The sequence below is a fragment of the Hippocampus bargibanti genome, linkage group LG18 (assembly GCF_051943395.1).
Source record: "Hippocampus bargibanti isolate YZ-2025 linkage group LG18, ASM5194339v1, whole genome shotgun sequence".
Classification (NCBI taxonomy): Eukaryota; Metazoa; Chordata; class Actinopteri; order Syngnathiformes; family Syngnathidae; genus Hippocampus; species Hippocampus bargibanti.
The window spans coordinates 15,868,265-15,896,218 of record NC_142751.1 but is presented as its reverse complement, the minus strand read 5'-3'; the positions used below and the strand labels follow the sequence as shown (position 1 = coordinate 15,896,218).

The window sequence follows — 27,954 nt, the reverse complement described above, 5'->3', positions numbered from 1 at the left end:
AACCAAAGAAACTACTACTTTCCTGCGTCCGTTGGTAATGTCACCGAAGTATTTAACACTGGTAATACGAATGCATTTAATTTACTTCGTCGGCAAAAAACAACAACAATGCGTCTAAAATAATGGTTTGAAATGTATCAGGAGTGGAAAGTCAATGACAAACACATGTTCGTGTACCGACGAGGCGGCCGTACTTTTCGTTCTTTCATTTTTCTGAGAGTCTCATATTTCTTGAACGCATGCTGACAACAAACATTTATATTGCAGATTTCACGTCTCGTGACGAAGTCTGCGCCAAATCCTCGACGAAGAACCAACCAACCAGTCGTCGTACGTCAAATATTGATCGACAAAGTCAATGGGATGAAGTCGACAGTGACTTTTTTTCGACGTTTACCTTTTGGAAAAACAAAAAACAACAGATCCTTGACGTTCTTGCCCCGAGGAAGCAGGTTAGTGGAATTCGCTATTCCTCCTTAAATCCGAACAACAATTCATTTTCAGGCGCATCGTCCATTGCGTGAACAACCGTGATATGACGATTTGGTCATTCATTTTTATTGTGTCGACAAACGGTTGGTCGACTATTAGTCACAGTTTTTGTCTCGAGTGGTTTGACACTTTCAATTAATTCACTTGACATCTCGCAGTCATCCTGTGCAGTTTAACAACGTATTGAGTGCTTGCGTGTGCTTTTTTTGGGATGTTTTTTTTTCACGATTTAAAACGCATTTTGGATTATTTACAAACTTGACTCCGATAAACGAATTTTCACCTTTGACTGTCACAAATAGAGAAAAAGAAGGCAAATGCCAGTCACTTACTGCAAAAGCTCCACATGGATATCATAAAATGCTCGCTCAGATGACTAAAAAAAAAACAATACATCTTGTTTTCCCCTTCATCATTTATTGTAACCTGAAAGGAAAAATAATTTCTACAAAAAATATTCAAATAATGCCATATATTATTCATTCTCGCTGTGGTTGACACTTTCTTCCTCGTATACTGCGTGAAGAATTAAATCTGGGCTAAAAGTGTGGTTTCAATCATTCATTCTCACAGCAACAATAATTCTGTGACTAAATCTATCTGCCGTAACCCATTTGGCTATGATATAATAGATTAATATATGTAGAATCTCAGCAAACGGGTAAGTGGGCACATTAGATACATGGACTTAAGATGTGGTTGGAACAGAAAATGCAGCCGAAAGAGTAGCATTTTGGTTTTGTTATTGGCAAAAAATCAAGCCTGGTTCTTGTGGACCGCGAAGGCCTCGGCTTGCCTTTTCGCAAGCCCCCCCCCATCATCCTTTAAAAAAACAAATACATACTTTGTATTGACTGCTTTTCCATTTTCAAGTGAAATCGTGATGATTTAAGTGATTCAGCTATTTTTTTCATTGAATTATTCTTATTTTTTGGTTTGATGCACATTGCTCCTGCTCAGGAATAAAGGGAACAGTGTTTGGTATGATTATACGCAAGATATATTATTATTTTTTTTTTTCTTCACCTATGTCTCTTTTGCTTTCATTTTTTTTCATAGTCATATTTTTGTCCATAGGGCACCTGAGCACATAGTCTATCAGTGTGTGAAGTGTGTGTTAGTGGGCTTGTGTCGTCGTGCGTGCGTGCGTGTGTGTGTGCGTGTGCGACATTTAACACTCGTGTACACGCAATTCATCAAAAAGTTCTGCTTCGGGGTGAAATTTCAAAATGAACCTAAAACGCAGTTCAACCTTCACGGCAGAACTTTTTTTTAATTATTAGTATGACTTTTTTCATGACGGGGGCTGACCCAAGTTGTGAACGACGATATCCAGTTATGGCATAATTAAATAATATTGGAATGAAAGACATTTTTTGCTTCATTTCAATGGACGTAATGGTGTATGGACCATGACCACCAGGGGGCGGTACAATACAGGCAAGTATATACGTATTCACAAAGATGCTCACAATTGCTTGCTAAGCGACAAAAGCGTAGTTTTTTTTTTCGTAGAGGATAAAGAACGTATAACTGCGAGTATTATGTTATCCGTGAATATGTTGCACCACCGTTTGCTTCAAGTATTTGTTGCTTCAATGATTAGAACGGCTTGACTCTGATGCTATTTATGAGCCTGTCAACGGGGATTTCATGAAGTGTTAGCATGAAGCTAAATTGACCCTTTTGATCCTTTTTTTGTGCTGTTTTACTTCAAACATTGTCTGTTGTTGTCGTGCAATTCAATTTTATAAAAATTACAATTGTTATAATGCTCTGTTATTATTTTGTGCATTTTTCTGCTACTCTTGCAGCCTTTCTGGACCAATTTTGCAAGCCGCGGATGACGTTTTTTGATAGACTAAGCTAGGAGTGTCAAACCAAATGCATTGCAGTTATTTTAGTGAAGATCAAAACTGAAGTTTCTTGTGCATTGTAGGTTCGCCCTGAAATTCCACCCGAATGAATCTTAATATGTATGTCAAAGTTTTCAAGAGTGCTGTAAGTTGTGCGCGGGCGGCGGCTCAGTGAGGCGGCGGCGTGGCCAGCAGGCGGGCGAGCAGAGTGCAAAGCAGCAAGGCGGCGGCGGAAGGCCGCCACGCGGCGGCGCCGTTGCAGTCCTTGCCCGCTTGGCAGCGCGGCTGTTGGCACAGCAGGCCTTTGAAGTCGGGGGCGCAGGCGCATTTCTGGTTCTGGTAGCACGTCCCGCCATTCTGGCACAGGAGCATCTCCTCGTCGCAAACGTTAGCTGTGAGGGACACAAAGGCCCATTTTAAATTCATCCCGTTGGGTGGTATAAAAAACAAAAAACGGTGGAATGATGGGGTGCAAGAATGCTTCCTAAGTGGTGCGAGGATACTTGCACCACTTAGGTGCGAGTTTGTATTTGCAATTGGTCGGGTAACTGAAAAAAGTGAAACATTCGGGAAATCAATAAGGAATTGTGATAATTGGCATTAGGGATAATGCTAATGAAGACTTATAGCTGTAAAGTAAACCAATTATTGTTATAATAATATTCAATATATTATATATTTATTTCCGTGTGTATATATCTATCCATCCATCTAGCTAGCTAGCTAGCTCTCAGGCTAGCTCGCTATCTAGCGAGCTATCGAGCCGACCACTTCTCGCATCCCCTTCCAGAATTGATGAAAACCAATATTGATATTACCATTTATTTTTTACTTATGTATGTATTTATTTATTTAATACATAACTACATAACATACAAATATTAAATAAATAGGTAAATAAATACATGGGTACAGAGCTAGCTAGCTATCTAGCTAAATAAATAGCTGGCTAGATTTCTATCTATGTATTTGTATTTTATGTAGTTTGATTGATATATTGGGTGACTTGCAAATTGTGGTTATGATATCAGTCTTGTTTTTCATGAATTCTGGAACTGGAATTGAATGGGGTGCGAACTAGAAAAAAGGTTGCGAACCGCCGGGGTCTGTGCTTTCGTGCGTGTTTTCAGAATCAGAATCAGAATCAGAATACCTTTATTCGTCCCGCAATGGGAACATTTCCCCTGGTGCAACAGCCCCGATTGAAATGTTCCGCATGGCTAACGGGGGTCCTGCGGAGCCTTTTTTCTTGTGACACGCTGTCGTGCAAAACAGGTGCGCCCAGGTGGCGCTCTAATGAGGCTTCGGGGAGGCTTCTCAGTAATGGGGTTAAGGTCCGACAGCGCCATCAATTGAGGGAGCGGCTAATGAGCGACATGATCTATTCCCCTCGGGGCTGGTCAAAGCGCACGCACGCACGCACGCACGCACGCTTGCCGACTCGCGAGACCTTTTTTTTCCGATCAGCTCAAAGGTCCCGGAAGGATTCACGGGCGGCGCTGCTGACATTTCAGACACGCAAACGTCCGCCCCCCCCTCGCCAGCCCCTCTGTAAATATCACTTTGTCACGGGAACTTTATTTGAACGGCCCCCATCCTATACACACAAATTGGGTGTTCTACTTAGAATACAATACAATACAATGCATATAGCGCTTTAACAATAGCTGAAACTGTAACAACTGAACTGAAACATGGGCATAAACAAACACAAATAAATACATTTTTTTGCCCCCCCCCCTACATTTTGAACACACCAAATCTGTCTGACTTTGCAAAAGTTTCGACACCCCTGACTTACGGTAACAGCCTTGTTTCCAATAGTAGCCCGGCAGACATTGGTCGCACTTGGCCCCGGCGGCACCGTCTCGGCACTGGCAAAATCCGGTGGCGTTGCATCGGTCGTGGACGGAGCCCATCTGGTTGCAGTTGCACTCTTGACGAGAGAACGGCGAGGAAGACGTTTGTTAGCGATGCTGCTCTTCAAGGCGCAACCACGCGCGCACGCCGTTTGTTTACCCACCGATGCAGACGCTCTCGTCGTCCAGCTCAGCCGAGGTGTTGCGGAAGTAACCCAGTCTGCAGTGCTGGCAGTTCTGACCCCGGGTGTTGTGCTTGCAGCTGACGCACGTGACAATTTTCAGGAACTCGAGGTAGCTGCAGCGGTTGGAGTGGCCGTGGCATTCACAGTCTTTCAAAAAAAAAGAGAAAGAGAAAGTGAAAGTGTGGGAGACAAGTAGAAATGATTCCTTGGAAGTCGTGGAGAAAGCAAATAACATTCCTCCAGAGCGCCAAGTGATAAATGTTAAAACCCTTTTGATGGCGGTGAGCAAACGGATGGCCCCCTTTCTGTGTCTTTACGAGTCCCATATTGGTGCGACCGCTCCCTCCCTCGCAGTTACGACGCGCTCTCGCGGGCGCTTCGCTGACTCGGCTTGGCTTGTTCGTTGATTACTGCTGGGACCTCCGGCTGGCCTTCTGCTATAGTTTGCATATGCGCCGTGTAGCTCAGGGCGAGCTAATGTTGTTTAAGGAAGTGTAATGACACGTCGTTAGCCCGTTAGCCGATTTGATGCTAGAGTCAACCCTATTATTATGATTATGTTTTTGTAATCCTTGATAACTTTGTCAACAACTTTACAACCTTAAAACTGAGCTTTTGACAACTATGCATTGCAGCCCCCAATCGACAAAAACACAGGCGCTAGCTTTAGCATGGCATTGCTATCTCCAAAGTTTAGCCATCGTGCAAAAAAAAAAACCACAATGCGCCCTGCTACTGGGGGTCAACATAAAATCAGTGCATAAAGATTCACCAGTACCAACTTCAGATTTTGTCCAAGGCTTCTTCTTCTTCTGCATCGGTTTCAATGTTTACACAGGTAACAGCCGTGTTACGACCGGCGCGAGTTACGACCACGACCGCCAAACCCTTATTCTATGCCTGGCACCTCAACGCGCAAGCAGCTGGCAAGACGTACCGCAATTTTGGCCAGCCAGCATGTCACACACTCGCACAGCAATTTACTGCGTGACTACGCTCAATACTGTAGTTATGCAGTGCAGATATTGTCTCCTGTAGTACTGTACACTGCTTTTTACCTTTGCCGTCTGCCTGAACCCGAAGCATGTGTCGGGCGACCTCTTCTGGCCGTTATCAGGTACAGTTATACAGTAATAAAAATCGATAGTACAAAATATAAAATGATAAAAATGATGCTAAAAGTTATACAATTTATAAATGAACCGTAAACAGTTTGGTAGACAATAGTATTCAATAGAAAACGTTGCTTAAAAACAACAGATTGACATGGTTTACTATCGTGTCGTGTAAACGTCACGTCGGTCATTTTGAATGGATTTCGACTTGCGGCCGTTTGACTAACGACCGTTTTGTCGGAACGGAACCCGGTCGTAACTCGGATGTTACCTGTATTTTTCCCCCAGACCTTTCGATATTTACCAGGCACGTTGATGCATTAAAAAGTGGTGGTTGAGCTGTTTAATCAGCCGTCACATTATTATTTGATTATTGTTTGGTGGACGACGCGAGGTGAATTATGAATGAGCAGCTTTAAAGGAAGTCGACAAAGGCGGTGCCGTAAAGTGCCTCCCTCAGCAACGAGAGAAGGAAAAGTGCCCCGATTAAATATAAATGGCCAATTACGCTGCCGACTTGAGAGAGGCACCGGGACCCCGTTTCGCCAAATCAATGCCACCAGTCAAGATGTTGCTTTATTGCTCTTTATCAATCGGGAGCTTGCATCATTTTTTTTTCCATTAACGGGCAGCTTTTATGAAACTAAAGCTGGCCAGTTATCTGGCCCAAGTGTGCGAATTAGCCGACACTTACCTTGATCATGCAATTGAAAATGCAAACAGAACCACACAGGATGGGGGGGGGGGGGGGGGGGGGCGAAAGGGTAGGAGATGAAACAAAAAATGGAATGAGGAATTTTTCCACAGATTAAAAAAAAACTACTGCTAGATGTTGAAAATATGATAAAAGGCTACCTAAATCCCAGACACACGCCGTCTCCGATTTGCGGCAAGCTCCCGTTGTGTCGTGGATGACCCTCCCCGTGGTCTCTTACCTTTGAAATGATCATATATGATTCCAAATAAATGTCTTTCCCCGAGCTGGCCCGACATCAAGAATTTCAGGAGCCCTTGAGAAAACGCTTGAGAGTTTGCTTCGCCGCACATTGGCAGAAATGTTCAAACGGAAGGATGCAAGGGCTACCCCTGACATCATAAGCTAAATCGTTACCCAACCAAGTTCTTTCTTAAAGATAAAACATGTTGTCCACTGAATTCACCTTTTCCAACATAACCTTTTGACCTTATCCTGCTGATTCTAAATCCCAATACGATGGCTAATCCCCTCTCTGTTTCAGTTCTACCTTTCTGCTTTTCTCCCTCCTCCTCCCCGCCCGTCTTCATGGCGGCTCCCAAAGGAGTCCGGCGTTTCATGACCGCCTCCATCCGTCTCACCGCGGTGCGCTACAAAGCAGCAACATCTCGAAAATCAATTTGTATCGACGTGGAACACATGAGTGCAGGCTGTTTTACTGGAATAGATTGGCAAGACGGCAACATCTAATGCTTTATGACAACCCCCCTTCTCCGCCCCATACAAATCCGTCTGCTTCCTGTTTCTTTTCGTATCTCAGCAAATCATGCATCTATTTCATACCGACGCGTCTTTCAATGAGATACCTTTCCTCTTGGGCTTTCTGTGTCGATGTATCTCCTTGTCAGCAGAACTTGTTGATTTGTGACTCTGCCTCTCTTGGCGGGGTTCTTTAAGATTGTGGAAGACTGAAACAGCCACGATTGTCATTGACACACACAAAAAGTATATCCTGCGCATCTGAAGAGGAACACTCTCCAGGAACTCTCGCTTATCGCTAAGTTATACATTCCAGATCCGCTCGTCCCCGTCTCGCCTATATTTCTCACCATCCATTGAGGTTCTGTTGTCGTAGAACTCAAACAGACGTTGCCACAATATCAGGTCACAACATAGCAACCAAAAAAAAAGTCTATTTTTCTTTCTACGTTCAAAAATAGTGATCCCTATGGCGGACGGTCCCCATGGAGAGATGACGAACGCTCTTCATGGTCACGAGCCTCGTGGTCTTCCAGCTCATGAGAAACTAACACTGCAAAAAAGGCCATTTAGAGCCAAGCTAAGTTGTGATGTTTGAAGGGAAGGGTTTCCAATGTCTCCAGCGATGCCATTTGACTCGTTCACTATTTTGTGGATCTATACAGACCACCAGGCGCATGTTCCTGGGACATTTTTCCAAGATCTAAGCAGCAGTCAATGCAAAATCCATCCACTTTTGTTCATTTCTAAAGTCTTCTTACAAGTCTACCTTGAATCAATCAATAAAGAGCCGCAACATCCCACCGATGCATTTTTAACCATCTCAACTTTTCCCCTTCCTCCTCCTGAGACCCCTTTTTTTTCTCCTCCCGTGTTTTTCCATGTTCAGCTTTACCCGGGGGGCGTTTTGTCTTTCCCAGAATCCTTTGCGTCTAGTTCTCAGGGCTACTGTTGGTGTAGGAGAGAGACGGACGGGAATCTCGTTCAGATGGAGTTTGTGACTCCTCACGAGTGTTGTCTTTGTCGGATGACGAGGCCGCCGGATTGTGAAACGGATCCGTTGAAACGCGTCATTTGGTGGCAATTTTCAACAAGTCCCCTCATCTTGCTGTATGTCATGTCTGAGCTAAACAGAGTTCCACAGATACCAAATAAAACTCTCGTTGAGACAATTTCCGCCGGCGATCTAATTGAGGAGGGAATACGTCAGTCACATTTTGAACACGCCAATTTGCGTCTTCACGTAAGGCCAATTCCACGTTGCTGCGTGGCCAAAGCTTGGCGGCCCACTCGAGACCATCATAGCGCACGCCTCCATCTGTGTTCAACACCCCACGGAGGTGTTTTTGCACGGGCCGTGCTTGTCTCCAGTGGCTTCTCTTCGGAGCGGGGTATCCTCTAAGCATCCTTCTTCCGGGCAACTCTCGATACCGCCCACTCCCCCCTCCCCCTTATGTCCTCCCCGGGGTTCCACAGCAGCTGTTTTATTCATGTATTTATTTATTTTACTGCACCCGTATCATCATCGTTGTAATCATCTCACATGACTGGCACAACGCCATTGCTTTATCTCATCAAAGCATCGCCATTCGCCCACCCCCCCACACAGCAGTCTGAATCGGGGCAGCACTCAAAACTATGACTTGTTTCATTTTGAAATAACATTTTTACACCCGTTGGGCTCGATTTCAAATACAATAGTACTTTGATTCACGAGCCTGGAGCAGAATCCTTCGCTGGGTTATTCCTTGTGTCAGTTCAAAAAAAGAGCAGTACCACAAGGCTCCACAAGGAGGCGATGCACCTCGCCCATACTTGATGTACAGTACTGTACCTTCACGCTATTATGCATGGATGCGAATGTTCTGGGAGAGATTCCAGGTGCTTGTAATTGTTGAATCCCCCTCCCACGACCCCCTTTCTTTTTCCGAAGCTGAGCTGCATCAGTTACACGAGGACACAACATGTAAATGCGACAAGGGGAGGGGGGGGGGGCTGCTGAGTGAGCCGGTGAATTAGCGTAGGAGATGCTGCCTCAGATTGTTTATCTAGAGAGAGTGCCTCATCCCCTCCTTTTAAAGAAAAAAAACATGATTTTTTTTTTCTTAATGTATTTTTTCCCTTCCCTTTCAAAACGTTCGCACAGTGTCAAGTTGTGATTTCACACTGCTGACAAAGACTGAACTCCAAACTGTTCCGCAAGCCTCCCATTGCTGGGAAAGATTTTCATGTATTTATTTATTAATCATTTATTTTTACCCTGCAGAAAATCATTGGGACGCTGAAAGGCTAATGCGGCTATATGATGTCGTTTTGCGCCCTGTGTTAAAAGCTTCAAGATCAAATGTCATGTTTTTTATCGCAAAGCCTTAAAAGTGAAAAGAGTGACCTAATTAGTTTTTTTATTTGTCCTGTTTCCTGAAATCATCGAGCATTGTAGCTCCGCGCGCTCATTTTCCGGACATCCCTAATGGAAGGGACTTTGTGGCGTAAGTGCGGGGTGTCCCATATTTGTTTTTTTTTAATATCCCGGCAAATATGAATTGGCTCTTAACCCCTAGTGGGAGTGCTTCCATGAATAATCAGTCCTAAGTACAAGAGGCAAGAATTTCCACTGCGAGCGAAGCGTTAGCGTAACAGCTTGTGACACAATTAGGACGTACGCCGTTCACGCGGCGGCGATACATCCAAATGTGACATTGGGGAAGTGCTCCTTGGGACCGGTTTGCAAAATACATCCGCTCGTTTGACACGGAGGCGTCAAAAAGTTGACACTCTTTCCCCAAAACAATGTCAAGCTTCCAGAAGCCAAAAAAAATCAAGAACAATCCTTCTATCACTCTGAACGAACCAAAGTGATATCAATGATGTTAAGCCACTACTTTTTTCTAAAAGAAGCTCCTCAATTCACATTGACATAGTTGCTTGGCTCCAACATGTCAAATGATGGTGGCAAAGCACTACTTTTTGTCAAAAAGAAACCTTATAGCGCTATTCAAGCCAAAGATACTAACTAAATGAAGCTCTTCAACTCACTCTGAAAAACAGTCGTTCCTTGGATGCAAAATGCTGCTAAATTTGATTGATTGATCAGTCCGAATCAGAGTTTCTTGGGAATAAATTGTTGTTTTTATTTTTCCCGTGTATATCCTGCAATCGCCTGGCGACCAGTCCAGGGCGTATCCCATTTCTCGCTCCAAAGCCAGTTGGCGTAGACGCCTGCTGCGCACGCAGCGCCTTGTAGTATGCTTCCGTTGTATTTTCTGAAATGGTTTATGGGAATGTAAGCGGATTTGATTGCGCCGTTATTTGACAGGTGCCTGCCTGCCTGTCTGACTGCGCGGAAGGCCTGTCTCGCAGTACACACACACACACACAGACAGACAGACACCCGCCTGCCCGCCCCTTGCTCGCACACGCACAGACGGCCGCGCTTTTAGTGCATTTGCATATAATGAGATGATTTGTCACGCCGACAAACGCTCGCTCGCCATCATTGCCCTAATGCCACCTGTCACTCGCAGCATCCTCATGTCTTATTACGCCGCCCGGCGACGGCGTGGATGCCGCCGCCGGCTTAATGAAGACATTGCGAGTCGGACGCCCGCCGCTTAACGTGCGCGCCTTCAACAATGGCATGGGCACACTTTTAATGGATCGGATGATTTTGCGGACATGCGCTCGTCATCGTCGTGTTCTGTCCCGGGCAGTGTCGACAACAACAAAAAAAAAAAAACATGCGGTCTTTGATGAGAAGGGCAACGCACCGCCATCGCGTGACCTTTCAGAACCGATCCCCTGTTCTTTGATTTGATGTCAGAATTTTTTTGAATATTGTGCCTGAAATGCCACATAATGGCCCTATCGAAGATCAAAGTAAAGCTTTGGCGCCATCTTGCAATTCCTGGATCTTAATTTCGCAACACTCAAAACTGTTACTGTACAGCATTGTGTACAGTAAACAGTTTTGTGTACATTACAGGGAGAGTTATACAGTAATAGAAATGGATAACATGGCATTTTCTGTATAGCTCCCTCTCTTGTTTCTATTTATAATTGTATTTTATTTATTGCATTCTATTTGTGATTGTATTTTATTTATTATAGTACCTATGCTTGTCTGTACCTGTAAAGTGTCCTTGAGAGGCACTTAAAATGTAATGTATCATTATTATTATTATAAAATGACACTAAAAGTAATACAATTTATAAATGAACTGTAAACAGTTTGGTAGATAACAGTATTCAATAGAAGATGTTGCTTAAAAACAACAGATTGACATCGTTTACTATCCTGTCGCGTCAACGTCACGTCGGCCATTTTGAATGGATTTCGATTTACGGCCGTTTGACTTACGACCGTTTTGTCGGAACGGAACCCGGTCGTAACTCGATGTTACCTGTATATGAAAACATGATGAAATGTTTTTACGCTTCTTATAAAGCACTTTAATATGCCACACGGAATAAAAGTTGTGCTTTGTCGCCAATGAACTATGTCAAAATGACACGAGGAGCTTCATTCTGCTCTGTTCAGCGTCCGCGTCATCAAAAGGTAGATGTGGATAGAATATATTCCAGTGCGCATGTTGTCTGTGTGTGTCGGAGAAGATCAAATCGGGGTTACGGTGGTGGCGGGGGGTGTTGTTAGTGTCATACACGAGTTGGATTCGGTGCCTCTGACCCTGGCGCCCTTCCCCATCAGTCCATCTGACCAATGGGAGGCGGGCTCGCCGGATCAGATCGTCCCGCCGACCTAATCTTGCGTGCTCGCCGACGTAACCGGGCCGCCAATGTGACGCGTTCCATTAATCGGCGGCGCCTTTGCCGTGACCGTTGGTAACTCGACGGCGACAGACAGAGCTCGATGATGTAGCGGCCTCGCCGCGCGGGAGCTAAAACAAGGGCGAGGCTTACAAATCGACAGGGATTGCGCGTGACCCAGATGTCGCCCTGGAATGATCTAGAAAAATACTCTGCGCTGCATTGTGCGCTTACAACAGCCGCTTTTCACACAGACGGCGTGGAATTTGCCGTTAGCGCTGCTATGGCTTTACTTTGCTCAAGCAATCGCTTACTTTGGATTATTGACAACATTGCAGACACGTCGCCTATTTCCCGCACTATTTAGGCGCGCCTTCGATTCATCGAGCTCACTACCTAGCTATTTAGCTATGGAGCTCACTACGTAGCTATCTTGCTATTTAGCCAACTACCTAGCTATCTAGCTAACGACCGAGCTATTCTGTTATGTAGCCAACTACCTCGCTATCTAGTTATCAAGCTAACTACCTAGCTATCTAGCTGACCAACTAGATACATAGAAGTAGTTGCGTATATTCCGAGCTGGAGTTGTCGCACAAAGTGCGTCAATTGTTTTGTCCTCTTGTGCGGTGGTTGTGAAGCATATTCCCCGCCTCACATTCGCTGCATCCAGAAGAGTGACTCGACAAAACCTTCTGAGGGCGCGCATGCGTTGCTACGACTTGCTCGTAGCTCGACTTTGCTTGCGCGCGGCTGCCTTTTATGCAGTGCGAAAGGGGGGCCGTGCGCATCAAAGCCGGCGTCAATGTCACCACGTTGACGCCGCCTTGTGGGAGAAGAGCTACTAGCGAGCCTGAGAGACTCTCCACACAGAGAATCGCTAATCAGCTTGCACTTTTGAGCCCGACCGAGCCCTTCGCCGCAATGGCCTCCATATGCTGGCATTGTCTTTTTTTCTTTCTTCATCCCGCCACAAAGAACTTTAGCAACTGTCTGCTCTCCGCTTTGCCTTTTTCTTCAATCCGTCAAGTGTGAAAAGCAAAGTGTGGAAGAATTCCTCCTGAGCAGGTTTGTGTGATGTGCGCCCATGAAAGGACTTGGCCGACCGAGGGCCCGATTAATAATAAAGTGGAGAGAGAGAGAGAGAGAGAGAGGAAGAAATGCCAGCGACTGCAGTGGTGGCAGTGTCAGGAGCGTTTCCCGAATGTGCTTGAAAAAACCTGAAACAAGAAGCAAATTTCCTTGGCTTTGCATTCTGACTTACTAGAACCGGAGGGCGAACCAGCAATGGTACCTGAAAGCAAGAAGAAGAGAAGGAAATAAATGAGAAGCTGTTGATTTATGCATTTGCCCAAAGGCACGTCTTGATCATCATACTGAGGATGACTTCAAGAAAATTCTTGTTTTTTTACACCCGTCTTGCACGTTTTAGCTTCAGAGCCTCATATTTCATATCTTCAATTGGACCTTATTCACTGCCATCGGTATAATCTGTGCACCTCAAACAACACCTCAAAAGTTGTCTTTTTCAACCAGGATTTGCGTGTAACCCATTCACTGCCAGACTGTGACTGTAAAGTGTCCTTGAGAGCTTTGAAAGGCGCTTGAAATAAAATGCATTATTATTATTATGAGTTATCATAATTTATGACAATATTCAAAAAGTGTCGCGCAGTTGCGTCACTTGTCACTTTGATCCATAAAACAATGACCCGAATCGGGAGGAAAAGGAATCGTTGATCCTGTGGCGAATCTCCCGAATGCGTCGGCTGCACTTGCCACCGTCCAGTAAAATGCCACAGCTACATTTGAAATGTCCAATCCCGAAACGCCACTGTCGCCGTTTGTTTTGAAAGGACAAAAGTGGGGAGCCGCTGCCCTAGATTATTATTTTATCACGGCTGGCTGCCGTAGCTCGCTGGCAGTCTTTTCCTCCCCCGCCATCGTCTTAGCTGATGCAAACCCGGTGAGCTCCGTCCAAACTCTCTCTACGACCTTGAAACTTGTCTTTTCAAAATCACACACATTCAGATGGCCTCACTAATTTTTTTTCCCCTTCTCGGATTAAAAAAAAAAAAAAAGTCAATGATAAGGCATCAAATTGGACTACGCAGCGTTTTAATTGTGAGAAGTTTGAACGAAATCGGTCTCAATGTCATTTTATCAGACTTTTTCGTCCGTCCATTTACGCCGCTGAGGATATTTTCTTATTTTCGGCAAGTTAACTCATTCTCTGCCAGACGATGTTAATTGGGTCTGGAGTTATCTGACTTTGAAATTTGAGGAAATCCAAACACGGACTTGAAAGTAATGCACATTTTCAACCGCTCTCGGACTATCAGCACAAATAAAGTTCAGCCGGTCTGATTTTTTTCCTTCTAAATACAGGTAAGGTCCAACTTACGACCAGCTCGACTTACGACCGCCCATACTTAGGACCATGACTTCCAGACCCTATTTTTTCAATTTTAATTGCCCGCGCCTGGCACCGCAACACGCTAGCAGGCGGGCAACGCGTGCAACAATTTTGGCCAGCCAGCCTGCATCTCACTCTCGCACAGCAATCGACCGCGTGATGGCACCAGAGGGCAAAGTTTGCCAGTCATTTAGCCTCCGAGTCTCTAGTCAACATTTTGAATGGATTTCCACTTCCGTTCCATTTTTGGAACGGAACTCGGCCGTAAGTCGGACGTTACCTGTACCTTCACCACAGCAAAGTTGCAAACACGGTGACTTTTGGTCATTTTTAACCTCCGCTAATTACGCAGGGATCCGCGAAATAGCCATTTTGTGTGTTAGGGGGGTGAACGTACAGGTGTTGGGGGTTCCGTTAGGTACGGGCAGGTAGGAGCCGGCCTTCCAGGACTTAGCCTTAAAGCCCTTCTTGCAGCGCTGGCAGTCCTGACCCGTGGTGTTGTGCTCGCACTGGCACTGCAGATTGCCGTCCTGCAGCAGGCACTGAGAGGCGTGGAGGTTACACTTGCACCTTATGAGACAGAGGGGGAGAAAAAGGCCGTTGGAAGCATTATAGCTTCAAGTTGCAAACGCACGCACGCACACAAACATGTTGTGTTAACATGGCAGGTTATTAAAGGTGACGTTGTTCCTCCGAGGAAATCAAAAAAGTGCAAGTGCTCTGAACTCATCTCTCAATGTTGTTGTTTGGAAAGAGGGATGCAATTAGACAGACACCGTATACATTGGTACAAGTCCAGGGCCGTATCAAACCTTTGTCGTTTGACCTCTATACACCCTTGTATTTGTTTATTTTTTGGGGGGAGGGGCGTTAAGTGTCCATTTTGACAAAAACGAGGATGAGCGGGACCTGTCGTCAGCTTCCATTTTCACATTAGCGAACCTTTTCCAGATGAGCGGCTGGATTCCGATTCCACTTTGTTCCACTGGAGTGCACAGCCAAGCAACCGCCTGCATCGAATATTCACAGACGACATCGATATTTCAATCTTGCCTCTCTTCTCATTATCGTCTCGCTTTTGCTCGATTTGCAAAATGGCCAAACGTGCCATTGTTGCGGTGCTTTCATTGTATTATTTTTTGGGGGGTTTAGTTTTCTTTTTTTTTTTTTTTTACTTCAGACCAATTAAGCCCCGCCCCCCTCCCCCGCGTGATCCGGCGGCAGGCGGAATCCATCACACGGGTGTCTCGCCTTCGCCGCCGAAGGACGCGAGCTGTCCTCGTAAACGATGAGGGGAAATTGAACATCTTTTTTTGTGTGTTGTCCGAGCACGCACACGAGGGAAGCGTGAACGTTTGGTGAAAAGAGAGTGTGAGGCGACAAACGCCCGGGCCGAGTGAGCGACAGCGGCCGACGTGGCGCCCGTTTCGTAGCTTCTAAATATCTCCACCTGTCTCGTTGCACAAAAATAGAAGCGGCAGCAAAGTGATAGGAGGCGCTGTTTACGACTACATTGTATGTCTAAAAGTTGGTTTGAATAAGTTGAAGTGTGTTTCGGGTGCTGAAGAGGGCTCGTCTGTCAATCTTTGTGACGGGTAAAACTTGGCGATGGCGCTAGTTCCTTCAATATTTCAAAGCACCGTTGTTGTTAGTTAGCAGTCCCGTTTGAAAAGCGGATTCCGAAAATAATAAAAGAGGATTAAAGGACAACCGACACATTGACTACTAAAGGCAAATCCAATCCAATCCAAATGACCTAATGTTAGCCATTTTGGTTAGCGATGCTATGTGCCCGCGTAGCGAGTCCAAATTGTTTCCTCCCTTGAAAACGATGCCAGAGCCTCCCTGTAAATGAGAACTTGCGTGTAATCCCGTAACAATCAACAAAACAGCTGCGTGATCACAACGCAGCCGCCAGATCGACCAAGTGTGGGTTCGCCGTATCGTAGCGACACGCGTTGGAGGAAATGTTGGGACATCTGTCGGCGTGCGATCCCAGCAATGACCAATGAAGGGCTTTGCCGGCCAGCAGCTCTCTGCGAAGTCACGTCAGCGGCTGTGTCTTTAATGATGGCGCGGCGGGCGCTGGCTAGCATAGCAATTACGGGTCTAAATAAGAAGAAAGATAACCAAACATCAAGGGGGAGCCATGCGGCGGAAAGCAGCTGGAAGCGGCCGTTAATGGGGCTTTAGCTGGCGTTTTACTCGAGTCGCCCGTCCCGCCATCCCTCGGCGGGGAAACGTTCAGCGCTGGCGTTTTCTCTCAAATTGTTGTGCTGCGCATGCGTTTCACTCTCCCGTCTTGTATCTTGGCTGCTTTGATTGTCTGTCGCCCCAAAGCTATGCGGCAACTGCGAGAAGCTCCGCCGCGTTTGTACGCCAACTGCCTGCTAGCTCAAATTTGCCTGTACGGCAACGAGGGCACTTTATTGGGCTTACTGTCGTCGTGTAATGTCGTGTCACCAACAACGTATCCTTTGGATTTCTTCTTGTTTTTAAATTAAGTGAGCTTCTAGCATCTAGCTCGCTATCTAACAATCTAACTACGTATTTATCTAACTCACAATGTATCTAGCTATCTATCTAGCTATTTATGTAGCTATCTAACTTTCTCGCTATCTAGCTATCTTATCTATCTATCTGTCTATCTATCTCACTATCTATCTAGCTAGCTATTTAGCTATCTATCTAGCTATATAGTTAGCTATCAGGCTATCTATCTAGCTGGCTATCTGGCAATCTTATTTTAACTATTTATCTTTATATCTATCTACTGTATGTATCTCTATATATATATCTCTTTTGGATGAAGATGGCGCCAATGAATTATTGATGGGAGAGTCGGTAAACGGCAGCGATGTTCGTGCCTTTGCCGGCGCACGCATCCTCGAGTTTTCCGATTCGCCGGATCGCGGCAGAGACGTCGGCCAGCGGCGCTCTAAAGTATGCGCACCACACGCTAAATAATGGAACCCGGGCACACGGTGTCCTTCAGTCCAGACCTCGAAGGACCCTTGCCGTGAACACACTCCACTCCTTGTGTGAGAGGGGAAGGCGGAATACATTTTTTTTATTGTTTACTTTTTTTTGGCATCTTTCCTGTTGAGTGGACATTTTTGACGAAATACACCCAAAATTCTTGGAAGTCAAAATGTTATGACTCTGGTATGAAGTCAATCGTCAAGTATATATATTTTTTTCTTCCCTTCTGGCTGCTTCTGAACGCCGGTAATCCTTGTTTAGCGTCTCATCGACTTCCAATCGGATTGATTTGAAAGCTCTTTTCAAAAGTCTTGAGTCTCCTGGCATTGGCGAGCTTCCATTTTAACTCAGTACGTTTTTGCTCTTTGGGTAATTTGAATGTTTTACATCAGGGCTGTCAAAGGGCTTTTTTTGCCGCGGGCCACATTGTAGTTCTGCCGTTATTGTGGTTTACATCCAAAAAGATGACATTTTGCTCAGCAATATTGATGATGTTTTGCTTTCGCGGGCGGGCCGGAAAAAAATGATGCGGTGGGCCAGATTGGGCCCCTGGGCCTTGATTTTGACACCGGTGTTTTACATCCTCATTTCCGTTTTTTCACGTTTTTGGAAACAACTCAACTCGTTGTTTTGCAATTTATTCTAATTTTCAGGCTTTCAACATTCCGCCGTTGCACAGCTGTTGTTTTTCAAAGGTTGACATTTTATTTCGTGTAAAAAAAATATAAAAAAAAAAAAGAAAATCTGGTTAAGATATACAAATTGACATACACAGAAATAAAAGATGGAGAGAGAAAAATCTCTCAGGCAGTAGCTGTGGGAGTTTTTTTTTTTTTTCCAATTGTGCGAAGCCCCGAGGTGATGGATCTTTGTGTCAGACTCCCGAGCTTTGTAGTCAACAAGACATGCGGGCCTTGGCTTTCAGGCAAAGTGGCCGCTGCGCGAACTTTGCGGAGATTTGCGCTTCTTCGGAGGCAAACCTTCATTTCCAAACCCACAAAGTCAACAAGACCGCTCACACGAGTGCAAGGCGCCCTTGCGGAGTCGCTGGGTTTGGAGGAGGGCGCGTGCGTGCGTGATCTTGTAATTCCACCGAGACTGTGTCAAGAGAGGCCGCTCCAGGAGAAAGAGCTGAGTCGGCCGGGATCAGCCGGAGGACAAGGGTTCATATCATTATCCCGATAAAACCTCGACACTGAGAGAAAGAACGTCATTAGTCGGAGCAAGACCGGGAGAGCTTCCCGAGCCGCAAGGAGGTTGGCGGCAGAGAGGCCAGCTGACCACGTCTGACGATTCATTACAAAAGAAAAACAAAAAACATCCAGCTTTTCAGGTCAACAGAAAGATTAGGAAATCAATCTCAGTTTGGATTGGATTGGATTTGCCTTGATTGGTCTCACGTTTCACAACAGCAAAGTTATCAAAGGAATGAAAGTAGAAAAGCAAAATACATGAGCTGCTGGAAAGGCAGCCACTCTCGCGGCGCCCTCTTGAAGTCAAAAAAAACAACAACAAAAAACGAAATAACAAATAATATGACAACACAAAGACACACACAGTCATTCATTCTTCAGCACTTGCTGTACCCTCTTTGCGATGACATGAAGCACTTCTAGATGAAAGAGGAGAGGATCCTTTTCAGCAGTGGATCAGGGACATCATGGTGGAACGTGCCCGTCGACTACAAGCTAAATGTCGAAAGCAAGCGCGCAGCTGTAGCATCCATTGACCAAAAGAGATTGCCTCACATCTCCCGTCCCACGTAAATCTGCTTCGATTCCGAGCCGCGACAGTGTCACTCATGAAATAGCGACGTATCCGAATGGTTAGCAAGATGGTCTTCAGTACGCCAATTCCCCAACGTTAAATTTAATCCGAGTCCCATGGCGGATCGCCAAAATGGCCGCCAAAGAGTTACGAATGCACAAATGGCCGTCGTGTAAAAGTGCGCGCGTAAAGATACTGAAGGCCAAAGATTGCGAAGAGGTTGGCCATTTCGATGACGAACGGCGAAGCAATATTGAGCCGGCCTCACATCATTTCAGCGCTCGCCGTGCACGCGTACGCGCGCTGCAAGCTCGTCCCGTGAAACTAGCAGTTAATCCATCATCTGCCTCCCTCCGCCTTTGATGCGGCCGGGCTTCTACCTCCCGTACGCTCACCTTCACATCAGCAAAGGACGCCAGTCAGGAAAAAAAAGAAAAAGTTTGCTTTCAAAATAGTTGCTTTGCAAAGTCAAAGCTGCGGCTAATCAAAAAAAGGACGACGGGGCGCGCGTTCACAGAAGATGGACGAGGCCGCGGGGCGCCGGGAAGCCGCCCGGTCCAGCTCAACGGCGCCCGGACTCCAAACCTTTGGAGCTTCAAGTCCACCGGAAGCCGCTGCGCCTCTAATTAGTCTGACTGCCGAGGCGCCGTCGCTCACTCGTTCAAGTTTTCACTTCACTTCTTTTTTTGGGGTCTTCCGCGAGAGGTGTGAGCGCTCCGCGGCTATCGCGCGCCTCCTTTTCAATCGTCTTGACTAACCTGCCGTCTTGCATTCTCACCTTGCGCGTTGACTGCAAGGAAGTCCAAATTGCCGCTTCTATACGGCAGGGGGTCAAAATCAAAGCGTTTTAGGAAGACAAGCGCGAGCTGTTGTCCATTGGGAAAACATTAAAAAAAGGCATCAATCAAATGTCTTTTAGAAAATCATCCGTTTGACATATAGACCAGAAATCGACTTTTTTTTGATGGTGATTGATCAATACAAAGATGCCTGCTCACAATGGAAGGCTTGACGAGGATAACGCGTCGGTCACGAGACGTGACGCAAGGGAGTGACATATAAGGAAACGGAGGGGAGTCAAGTGGTGCATTCAGGTGCGCTCAGTGTGGACGAAAACTGATTTTTGGTTGGGAACTGATGCATAAAAAAAAAAGCCACATATTTGGTCAAAAAACAAATTGGACGTAAACTGACGAAACCGAAAGAAAAACCGAGGTTCCACTGTATTACACTAAATTTTGAGGAAAACAAAAAAATCCAGAGTCCTGCGCAATTAAGATTGAAACGCAATACTTTGGATTTCGTGTAGCGTTTAATGACCACGTTTACTCCAGTCCGATTTTATGGGCTCAATTAGTCTGCGAAAAGGGGATTTTATCCACGCCGTGTTAATTTTCCGCTCATGAAAGGCTGAAGGTTTCGCTACTCCAACGCGCAACATTATTAGCGCTCGCCACACGGCCAAATCCTTTCTTGTGGTGCGTCTCCCGGCAAAGCAGGTGCTTCTGTTTGCCGCCAAAATCTTTTGGAAGGCTCCATCCCATTTATTTTTTCTTCTCTCGGGAAAACCACATGCATTTCTGTAAATAGCCGACAACTGCTCTTTTCTCCAGAGCGGATGATTATGATATGCAAATATTGTCAAAGGAAAAGGAAGCTGTCGTTTGAAACACAGAAGGGGGCGGGGTCAAAAGATACATGCATCCGGGTGACTTTCACATTCCCTTAACTCTGCCAAGCTATTTATTGAGAGGACAGGTAACATCCGACTTACGACCACCCGTACTTACGGCAATGACCTCCAGAGCCTATTTTTTTACATATTAATACCACGCCTGGCACCGCCACGTGCTGGTAGGACGGAAACGCGTGGGACATTTTTGGCCAGTCAGCCGGCATCTCACGCTCGCACAGCAATCGACCGTGTGATGGCACCAGAAGGGGGAAGTTTTTCAGTCATTTATCCTCCGAGTCTCTATTCAACATTTTCCATGGATTTGGACTTACCACCGTTTTGACTTGGGACCGTTTGGTCGGAACAGAACTCGTTCATAAGTCGGATGTCACCTGTATATGCAAATTTAACAACGATAAAAACATCTTCTTGTGAAGAGTCGTTAATTAGTCCAAGGCCAGATCTCCGACATGAAGATGACAGTTTAACAGGCTGTGTCTGTTCACCTCAGATAGACCCCAGATTTTCTTTGCTTCCATTGTGGGCCTTGTGTTCGGCGGCATGAAACTTTTAAATAGGCTACCTTCTTTTCTGTCTATTGTCTATCAGGCCTGTTTATTTATGTTATTTTGTTTTCCCCTTGACTTTCTGCTGACGGATGCCGCTGGTTTTATATCTATCATATCAATCCTATCAAGCAGTCAAATCAAAGTGAAAAGTCAGCGGTTAAGAGACACAATATGCCGAAGCCAAGCCAAGCGTGGCGGCTAGGAGAAAAACGATGCCGACTTCCTGGCCATTGGGCTCCATCTCCTTTCCTTCTTCCCTGCCGTCCTAATCCACTTAGTCGGGCTCTTCCCCGGCTTACGCTTTTTGCTTTGATTCCATTAGAAAGACCCGGCGCATGACCCGCTTCTTATTTCATTAAAAGGCTCCGACTCGCCGTCTAATCTATGGACGAGCGAGCGTATAGACGGTTGACCGCTTGCTTTCGGCGGGCGGACGGACGGACGGACTGACCGACTGACGGACGGACGGATGGAGGAGAAATTTGAGAGCCCCCCTCCCGCCTCCGTATCCGATCCAAATCATGACGGAGTCTTTCTTTGATGGCTTTTGGCCTTGAGTGATACGGAAATGGCCTGATCGAAGAAGAGGCACTTCATACGCTTGTTGTCGGATCACCTTGACTGAGAAAATCCGGATGAATATTCAATCGATTCTCCTTCAATTCGTCTTTTACCGTATCGGACTGCGTTTGACCTTCTCCTACTACGGTTGCCGTTCACCTGTAATACCTATTAAACAATGTCATGAAAATATGAATACTTTACCTCGGAAAAAATCATGAAATAGTTGGCTATTCATTTTTGGGAGTGGATGGAGTTGTCAGAAAGCGCCTTATGCGGTATATTGGAAAAATGTTTTAAAACATGCCAGTCATTGAAGGTGCGCCTTATGGTGCGGAAAATATGGTTGTTGATATGGTTTTACATTTCTTGCCAGTATCATCAGCCTTTGTAAGAAAAGGTGTATGCTGATTTAAAAAAATGTATTGCATTCTGTAAATAAAGCTTACAACTACATGGATTTTGCCTTTCCATGTAACCTGTGCAATATACAGGTAACATCTGACTTACAACTGAATTCCGTTTCAACCAAACGGTCGTAAGTCGAAATCCATTCAAAATGTTGACTCGAGTGAGTCGAGAGTGAGATGCCGGCCGGCTGGCTGGCCAAAATTGGCCTACGCGTCGCCGGCCTGCTAGCGCATTGCAGTGCCGGGCGTAGAATTAACATTTTTAAAATAGGATCTGGGGGTCATGGTCGGAAGTACGGGTGGTCGTAAGTCGAGCCGGTCGTAAGTTGGATGTTACTTGTATAATTCATCACTTTATACCAATGGCGGAAGTGTTTTCAGAAGTGTGCCTTGAAGGGGGCCAGTGGTGGCCAGTGACCGAATGTGGACGTGGCTGAGTGTGTGACATCATCAGCTAGCAAGTTTTGCAGCTGCATTTTGCGCCGTTCAACGAACATCTGAAAGTGGATCGGCCACTCTGACTCTTCTTGGGAAACGTTTTCAATTGACGAGAATCCTAAAAAAAAACCCAAAACAAACTGTTATGTTGGGGCGCTGGTCAAGTGAGCGAGCGGTGCAATTACTTTGAGCGGCCGTCTTGTGACGAGTTGAGTGGCGGGGAGCAAGAAGTGACCGTGGCTTCCCCCCCGCGCGGATAAAGACGGCGGATCTCATTACTGGCTCGGCTGCCTCTCGGAATCCAACGTCTCTAAAATCCCTTTTGACCGCGGCGCGGCCACCCTCGCCCGCTCCACTCCAATATTCATGACTCAAATTGAAGTCGTTGCAAAGCCCAATGTGTTACTAAGGCCAGATGAGATGAGATGAGATGAAATAGTTTTGCCCTTTTTTTTGTCCGGGCAACATTGACTAATGGTCACGCTTCCCTCGCTCGCCCCCAAAAATCAATTTCACAGTCGTAAGTAGGAGCCGCTTCTGATTGTACTGTACCCGCTGCACCCCCCAACCGCGTACCCCCTCCAATTCCCACAGCGCCATCATCTAATACTCCCAGCAGCCGCCCAGAATAACTTATTGATAGCTGATTATGTTACGGGACGGAAGAGCGACCGGTCTCTGTCGTCTCCCCGGGGGGCTATATTTGGAACGCAGCCCACCGGGACACGACGTATCACGCGCTGATCACAAACGTTTTCCGCTTGAGTAAGCGGACGATTCCATCCATCGCAGCCCACCTGCTGTTTTTCCATAACGCTTATTTTTCAATCCCACTTGACAAACTACACCTTGGATTGGTCGTCTTTAAAACAGGAGACCATTCGTACGACTACACGCAGTTTTTAGCTAAATGGAAAGCTCGGTGATCAGGTTTCAAATCCTGATTTGGTGGCTGTCATATTATTGGTTATTTAGTTTTAGTTGTTGTTTTTTTTTACTTCAAGATGGTGCCGCGGGAGTGGCTGCCTTTACAGCAACTCCTGTGTTTTGTTTTTCTACTTCTTTCTTTCCTTTCTTCTTCCTTTCATAACTTTGCTGCCGTGAAATGTCAAGACGAGACGAAACAATAACAATAATAATATATTTAATTTCTCAGCGCCTTTCAAAACTCTCAAGGACACTTTACAGTCACAGGATACGATGGACGACACATCCTGGATTGGTCTTTTTTGAAATTTCTCAGTCTTTTCCCTTGAAGGGAAAAGCCGAAAGGGAAAGAAGAAGAATTCTCATCAGAGGTTTAGTGGAAAAATATGCTGCAAATTTGAGATCCTTTGTGGACAAATAGACAATCTTAGACTGGTCCAGGTACACTTGCCAGTCACAAGTCCCATGCAATGCTCTGAATTAGTTGCTAGGCAGATTAGATCTGACCCCAAATATTCATTTAGCAAGGGCAGTTGTTTCCCCCCAAAAAAAAAAAATTGAGGGGGGGGGGGGGTTGAAACAGGCCTGTCGCCCTCCATCTTTCCCCCTTGTTCCACCGCTGTGCTAAGACTGAAACGTAGCGACGATCAATAGCAGCAGGCCTTTTACTGGATCGCAAAGTTGTGTGTGGCTGTGCTGTGCTGTGCTGTGTCAGCATCTACCCGAGACTTCATTAACACCACCCGCTTGGGCACACATGCACCAAAAAAACAAAACAAAAAAATGCACCCCTTTGCTCCCAGCTGTCGCTCACTTTCACTTTCCCTCTTCACCCCGGGACCCTTTCCTCCAGAAAACCTCTACCGTCCGAATGCGGGCCCGTCCCAACAAGGCCGTTAAATACCATTCAAATGTCAGCCTGCTATATTGATTGGAATAATAATCCTGAAAGGTTGGCACCACGCGCCACGGTTGCTAAGCGGCCGCGTGACGCCCCCCCCCCCCCCCCCCCCCCCCCCCCCCGGCATCCTTCACTGTCACAAAGTTGCCACGTAAAAGCCCCCCCCCCCCCCACCCTTGCATCCGACGACCCGAGGCCGCGTCTGTGTGTCATTCGTCATTGTCCTGGAGGGGATGCGTATGAAGATCAATGGGGGTCGTTTTGTTGATCGTTTGATAGCTATGAACTATCTAGCTAGCTAGATAGCTTCTTTTCATTTTGGCTTTTTTATTTTATATTTACCCAAGTTATTTCCACGGACACGAGTCACTGACCTCGTCGACAAACTCCACGTTGGCGAAGAAGAAGCAAGTAGATCACCCAAGTCACCCAAGCAGCCTCTAAAAGTACCGTGCCTACATGGCGGCCATGTTGGAGGGGGCGAAACAGTTGAGGTATATTACGTGAACAATGGCCATATCCATAATGACAAGCGACTTATTTTCCTTTGTGCAAAGATAAGATTCTTTGCTTCTTGACCTTTATCCCAATTGTGTCATTTAAGAGCAAAAATAAAAATAAAATAAATAGAATTGTCACTCAAAACCATCCATCAATCTTCTTTCATTGATCCATGTTTCTATTTTTGGACTTATCTATCTAAATCCTCACTTCTACTTTGCTGAGTTAAATGGAAAACATTCACTTGACGCAGGAATTATTTGTAGTTTTTTTTTTTAGTTCTAAAAAAAAGCTTTTAAAAGTAGTTTTATCTTTGCCGACGTTGAAAAATGAAAGTGATTAAGAGCTCACCTGGCAGCCACCTCAATGTTGGAGATGGCGTAGAAGTACTTGAGCAGGTTGTCCCGCTGCACGTATGTGCCTCCCAGGGCGGGTCTGAGGAGCCTCAGCCTGAGGTTGGTGAAGGTGAAGAAGTCCCTTAGTCCCTTCATGCTCTCCATGCGCGTGTACAGGCTGTCCATGTCGTGCAGCCGCGGACCGGCGAAGACAGCGAAGCGCGACCGTACCTCCAACGTCACATTCTTGTTGCTCTTGGAGCCCACCCAGCGCGAATACTGCTCGGTGCAGATGACGCGGGTGATGTTGGCCGGCGTCAGGTCGCGGACGCGTTTGGCCGGCATGCCGAAAGCGTCCAGGCAGTCGTCGGCGTAATACTGGTACGGTTGCCACGAGCGACCGTGGTCCGTGGACTTGTCCAAGATCATGATAGTGGGCCTGCCGTACTCAAAGGTGATGTGGATGTCGTCGGTGAGCTCCAGACTCTTGTTCCAGGACATGGAAATGTTAGCCAGGAGGGGCTCCGGGTGGCGCCTCCACGTGACCGTCTGCCAGTAGGTCAGGAGACCGTTGCGCTCGCGGTCCTGCATCAGCTGAGGAGGGTGCGCCAAGTCGGGATTGGAGGCGTCGCATTCGTCGCTGCACAAATATGGGTTCTCCTGCGACAACAAAGACATAAAAATGGATTGGGTGATTTGATTGATGTGTCCGTCCCGTTTCCTGTTTAGAGTCACTTCTTCAGAGAAGAGCAACTTGGCCTGGTTGTAATATATTGATCTATTCATACCTTTGGCTAGCATTGATCATGTTGAGGTTGACAAGAGTCAATGGCAAATGCAGACAAAACGCCCTTGACTGGTCACCTTTGGACCAAGCACTGTGCTCTCTAACCTGTTTAAGGTCTCTCTTCTGACCGGTTGGTCACCTTTGGACCTATCTAACCCGTTTAAGGGCTCTTCTACCTGGTAACTTTAGACCAGCGGACCCTGAGTGGTTGCTTGTGGATGAAGGCTTTGATTGACTTTGGTTCATCTTGCTATCCATTTCCTACCATTGATCCCGTTTGAGGTTCATAGGAGGCAACTGGTGGCCAATGGTTTGATTCCCTCCATCTATTTACTCATGTTCGCTATTCACATTGGAGTCCATCTGGATTCTCCACGAAACTACGGATCGGTCACCACTCACGGCGGGAGATTCCAACCATTGGAGGAAATTCCTCTGACTCGCCCCTCCGCTATTAAATGCGTGTCAGTCACATGGATTCCATCATCCTTTCACTCTGTTCCATCCCCCGAAAAATCCCGGGATGGCCCCGTGCGGATTAGCCGGCCCGACGTATTCGGAGCCTGGCGGATATTTCTGGAAAATAGATGTAGCACTCTGCTGTAAGCCACTTGTCTGACATTTTACATCAGCGCAGAAGTTCAATATTTACACACAGGAATCCCACAGATCCCCTCAGCCCTCTCTCTCTCGCCTTTCATTCTCTCCCCGGCGCTTCATTTGCGCAATAAAAGATGGCAATCGCAATGCTAATGATCATTAGCCCCAGAGTATAGGGAGGGGGGGCCATTATGATCTCCCAACATTTAGTTACAGCCATTCATTGGATCAAAAGGGGGACTCGGTAATTGACTTTATTTGTCGGGCCGCGGTTAATCATCCGTTAGCGATTACGTCCGCCGCAATCTTGATCCGACATTTCCACATCTTGAAGATTGATGAGTGTTTTTTAACGGCAATGACAAGGGCAGTTTTCCGCTCGACCGGTTTGCCGTGGCGGCACCTGGGAATCAATTTTATGGCGGATGTTATGCGCTTTCTTCTCCGAGCCGCAGCTAATGCAAGATTCCTTTTGGATGTTAGCGCTTAACAAGCTCCTGATGGAGAGTCTTAAAATAACTCTTCTCACTCTTACTATCGTCCGTCCCTAGTTCACATTCTTCAACTGGATTTTTTTAGCGCCGCGTGATAAGCTTTATAGTTTTACGATAGGTTTTTATAGCGCTCTTACATTCCGCCCGCCCCCCGTGTTCGGCTCAATCCGAAATGTATAAAGTCGAGCTATCCCGACAGAAGTCGGCGATGTTCTAGCGGTACGTTGGTCTGACATCCGTCAAGGTCAAAGTGTGGTCTCCTTTTTTTATGTGAATGTTTTATTCGCTTCATCTTTCACTCACTCATTCACGACCAGACCATGTGTAAAAATGTGTCCACTTCAGAGCCAGGGTTTCACTTAAATTGCAGAACCCACACAATAAAAGTTTTAGGACTACATCAACATTCAATACAGCAATAGAAACCTTAGACTCTCTTCTTTCATAAGAAAAAAAAAGAGTTAATTCCCGAGTTATATGGGTCGGGAGTTATCTGAGCTTGAAATGGGGCGGCTGTACAAAAGGCAGTACAATACAATACAATACATGCATATTGGTTGATATAGCGCTTTAGCAACAGCTGAAGCTGGAACAAAGCGCGGACAAAAGGCAAAAACATGGTCAGAGGTATGACCAGCGCTTTATCGGCAGCGCCCGTGATGAAACCCTCCACATCACGCTTTATTCTGCCATTCCAGAATCAATTTGGGAACGAGTTGAAAAAGGGAACGATTGTATTTTTCCGCAGCAGAAGGTGCACCTTCAATGAATGACATGGTGGAAAACTTTTTCCATTGAGAAGCCCCATTCCCTCCCAAAATGATGTCAGAACTTTTAACTTATATTTTTCTCCATTTGAATGTTGGA

General features: G+C 46.1%; 1 protein-coding gene and 1 long non-coding RNA gene across 2 annotated transcripts in view; one reads left to right on the top strand and one right to left on the bottom strand.

Moving 5' to 3' along the window:
• The first annotated feature begins 189 nt into the window (after window positions 1-189).
• LOC148884961 (uncharacterized) overlaps window positions 190-27,954 on the top strand; it is a 55,729-nt gene continuing 27,964 nt past the window's right edge. The window contains exon 1 of the long non-coding RNA XR_016118291.1: window positions 190-452. This is a non-coding gene — a long non-coding RNA (uncharacterized LOC148884961). The remainder of the gene's footprint in view (window positions 453-27,954) is intronic.
• The window catches only part of ntng2b (netrin g2b), a 33,127-nt gene continuing 5,666 nt past the window's right edge, over window positions 494-27,954 (bottom strand). Inside the window, exons 3-8 of the mRNA XM_089020581.1 lie at window positions 25,223-25,866; window positions 14,538-14,710; window positions 12,989-13,018; window positions 4,372-4,539; window positions 4,150-4,284; window positions 494-2,740 (exon numbers count right to left, since the gene is read on the bottom strand). Coding sequence (XP_088876707.1) covers window positions 2,517-2,740; window positions 4,150-4,284; window positions 4,372-4,539; window positions 12,989-13,018; window positions 14,538-14,710; window positions 25,223-25,866 — 1,374 coding nt within the window. The 3' untranslated portion in view covers window positions 494-2,516. The remainder of the gene's footprint in view (window positions 2,741-4,149; window positions 4,285-4,371; window positions 4,540-12,988; window positions 13,019-14,537; window positions 14,711-25,222; window positions 25,867-27,954) is intronic.